This window comes from Condylura cristata, unplaced genomic scaffold (assembly GCF_000260355.1).
Source record: "Condylura cristata isolate star-nosed mole 26May11 unplaced genomic scaffold, ConCri1.0 scaffold00021, whole genome shotgun sequence".
NCBI classification, from domain to species: domain Eukaryota; kingdom Metazoa; phylum Chordata; class Mammalia; order Eulipotyphla; family Talpidae; genus Condylura; species Condylura cristata.
In genome coordinates, this window is record NW_004567122.1 from 30,691,710 (window position 1) to 30,695,457 (window position 3,748).

At 48.9% G+C, this 3,748-nt stretch overlaps 1 protein-coding gene across 1 annotated transcript in view; it reads left to right on the top strand.

Moving 5' to 3' along the window:
• The first annotated feature begins 1,009 nt into the window (after positions 1–1,009).
• Positions 1,010–3,748, top strand: part of LOC101625259 (protocadherin beta-15-like) — a 5,110-nt gene continuing 2,371 nt past the window's right edge. Inside the window, exon 1 of the mRNA XM_012727770.1 lies at positions 1,010–3,340. Coding sequence (XP_012583224.1) covers positions 1,010–3,340 — 2,331 coding nt within the window. The remainder of the gene's footprint in view (positions 3,341–3,748) is intronic.

The window sequence follows — 3,748 nt, forward strand, 5'->3', positions numbered from 1 at the left end:
GATTTGGTGATGGGAAACCTGCGGGGATTACAATCGAGATGGGAAAAAAATGTGCAAAATGATGTAAAAATAAACTTTGTAATAAATAAAATTAAAAAATGGGAGCTCCTATACTAAGAGGAGAATCTGTCATAACTTACAATTTTGATTTATTAATTGATCTAGCTAACAAATATTTGTTGAGCTTCTAATGTGTTCCAAGGATTAGAAGTTCTAGAAGTTGAGTGATGTAAAACAAAATAAAGTTCTGGAACTCCAGAATAACACATACATGAAACTATTACATATGTTCCTGTATGCTAAATTTGTGATCAGTGCTAAGGAGAATAAGCAGGGTAAAAGACATAGGAAATTCCCTCTTATACATTTTCCAATTTCATAAAATATAACTCTCTGTAATCTTCCATAGAAATGGAATCCTAAACTGTAGACTGCCTAGAATTTGAAAGGCAATCTAGAGGAATTCATTCTTCTCCACTGAGAAACTTTTAAGAAATAACAGTTATGCATTATTTTTATAAGATTACTGATTATTATTAATTATTCTTTCACTTCTCAATTCTCAGAGGACCCACTCAGACACAACATTTAGAAGGCAGGAATAGGGATCATGTCTAAGTTGTTAACTGTTACTATCAGAACTTAGTAACAGATATCTTTGAATGAGGGGAGGAGAAATCTTAGTTGTATGGTTTTCTGAATACATTATCTCCCCAAACCAATTCCAAACTCCTAATAACTGATATTATTATAGAGAATACAATTACAGTGATTCTCTAAAACATCGCATGGTGGCGCTGCAGGCTAAGGCGTCAAAAACAAACCAAACAAATCCTTTCTGAGGAGCTCTCAGCCCTCTAGCCTAAGAAAATCTGTGAGCTGAGCTCAAGACCAGTAAACCTCTTGCAAATGTTGTCCATCGACATTTGCGAAGAGGTTACCGACTGAGAGATTCATCACTAAGGTACAAGTAGCCACTGTTCCTGGAAAGTTGCTTGCGGAAGTAAAGATGGATACCAAGGGGGAGAGCTTTCCTAAACAAAGGCAAGTCTTGATTCTTTATTTCTTGCTGGGAGAGGCTCTGGCAGGTTGGGAATCCCGTCGCTATTCCGTGATGGAAGAAACAGAGAGCAGCTTCTTTGTGGCCAACCTGGCCAAAGATCTGGGGCTAGAAGTGGAGGAGCTAGCTGCACGGGAAGCCCGGGTGGTCTCTGAGGAAAACCAACTCGCCTTGCTGCTTGATCTGCAGACTGGTGAGTTGATATTAAATGAGGAACTGGACAGGGAGGAACTGTGTGGCCCCACCGATCCTTGCATAATGCATTTCCAAGTGTTACTAAAAAAACCAATGGGGGTATTTCGAGCTGAACTACTTGTAAGAGACATAAACGATCATTCTCCTGAGTTTCCTGAAAGAGACATGACACTGAGAATCTTGGAGAACAGCCCTCCTGGCACTGTGTTTTCTTTGAAAAAAGCCCAAGACTTGGACGTGGGCAATAACAACATTCAAAATTACAATATCAGTCCCAATTCTCATTTCCATATTTTTACCCGCAATCGGGGGGATGGCAGAAAATACCCAGAGCTAGTCCTGGACAAAGAACTGGATCGAGAGGAGCAGGCAGAATTCAGATTAACCCTCACAGCTCTGGATGGCGGCTCTCCACCTAGATCTGGTACGGCGCAGGTCCACATCTCGATCTTGGATGTCAATGACAATGCTCCTGAGTTTGCACAAGTGCTCTACCAGGTGCGAGTCCCAGAGAACAGCCCTGTGGGGGCGCTGGTTGTCAAGGTCTCTGCTAGTGATTTAGACATTGGGACAAATGGAGAGATATCCTACTCCCTTTTTTATAGTTCACAGGAGTTAAGCACAACTTTTGAGCTAAACAGTCTTTCAGGAGAAGTTCGACTTATTAAACAACTAGATTTTGAGACAATGACCTCTTATGAACTGGATATAGAGGCATCGGATGGTGGGGGACTTTCTGGAAAATGTTCTGTCTCCATTGAGGTAATAGATATTAATGACAACTTTCCAGAAATAACTGTTTCATCACTTACCAGTCCTATTCCTGAAAACTCCCCTGAGACCGAAGTGGCCTTGTTTAGGATTCGGGACCGCGACTCAGGGGACAACGGGAGGATGATTTGCTTCATAGAGGATCATCTCCCTTTCTTTTTGAAACCATCTCAAGAGAATTTCTACACCCTAGTAACAAATGGGGCGCTAGACAGAGAAAGCCAGTCCCAGTACAACATCACGATCACCGCCTCGGACATGGGCACCCCCAGGCTGCAGACCCAGCACAACATCACAGTGCTGGTGTCCGACGTCAACGACAACGCCCCCGCCTTCAGCCAAAACGCCTACACGCTGCTGGTGCGCGAGAACAACAGCCCCGCCCTGCACATCGGCAGCGTCAGCGCCACCGACGCCGACGCGGGCACCAACGCCCAGCTCACCTACTCGCTGCTGCCCGCCCCGGGCCCCGCCGGCCGCGCGCTGCCCGCGCCCGCCGCGCTCGTGTCCATCAACGCCGACAACGGCCAGCTGTTCGCGCTGCGCTCACTCGACTTCGAGGCGCTGCGGGCCTTCGAGTTCCTGGTGGGCGCCACCGACCGAGGCGCGCCCGCGCTGAGCGGCCAGGCGCGGGTGCGCGTCGTGGTGCTGGACGACAACGACAACGCGCCCTTCGTGCTGTACCCGCTGCAGAACGCGTCGGCGCCCTGCACCGAGCTGGTGCCCCGCGCGGCCGACGCGGGCTACCTGGTCACCAAGGTGGTGGCGGTGGACGGCGACTCGGGCCAGAACGCCTGGCTGTCGTTCCAGCTGCTCAGGGCCACGGAGCCCGGGCTGTTCGGCGTGTGGGCGCACAACGGCGAGGTGCGCACCGCCCGGCCGCTGGGCGAGCGCGACGCGCCCAGGCACCGGCTGGTCGTGCTGGTCCGCGACAATGGCGAGCCGCCGCTGTCGGCCAGCGTCACGCTGCACGTGCTGCTGGTGGACGGCTTCTCGCAGCCCTACCTGCCGCTGCCCGACGCGGCGGCGCCCGACGCGCAGGCCGACCGGCTCACCGTCTACCTGGTGGTGGCGCTGGCCGCCGTGTCGTCGCTCTTCCTCCTGTCTGCGCTGGCCTTCGTGGCGGCGCGTGTGTGCGCGAGGAGCGGGGCGGCGGCGCGGGGAGGCTCGCCGGGGCCCGAGGGCCACTTCCCTGGCCACCTGGTGGACGTCAGCGGCGCCGGGACGCTGTCCCACAGCTACCAGTATGAGGTGTGTCTTTCGGGGGACGCTGGGACAAATGAGTTCAAGTTCTTAAAGCCTGTTTTCCCCAATACTTAGGTCAAGACTTTGGGAGTTCAATCAGTAAAAATCAATTTTCCAGAATAGCTTAGGTGTCTGAAACTTGTCCACTACATTATTTCTGTCTCCTTCACCTTTGTTTCTTTTAATCCTATAGTGATTTTAATTTTTTCTTTTAACTCTACTATTTCTTTAATAAGCTTACTCCTTGTTTTGTGGCCTGCTGCCTTGTAATTATTTTACTAAAAGTATTTTTAGTAAAAATTTGTATTAGGAAATGTCATAATTGTGATTAAATTTTTAGCATTCATTCCTAAAGGACAATATGAAAGTTAAGTTCTCAAAATACATCACTAATTTAAAATTTTTTTTTTTTAAAGATTTATTTATTTATTTGTGCATACAGAACTGGGGTACAGGCCAGAGGCTCAGGGGCGGTGA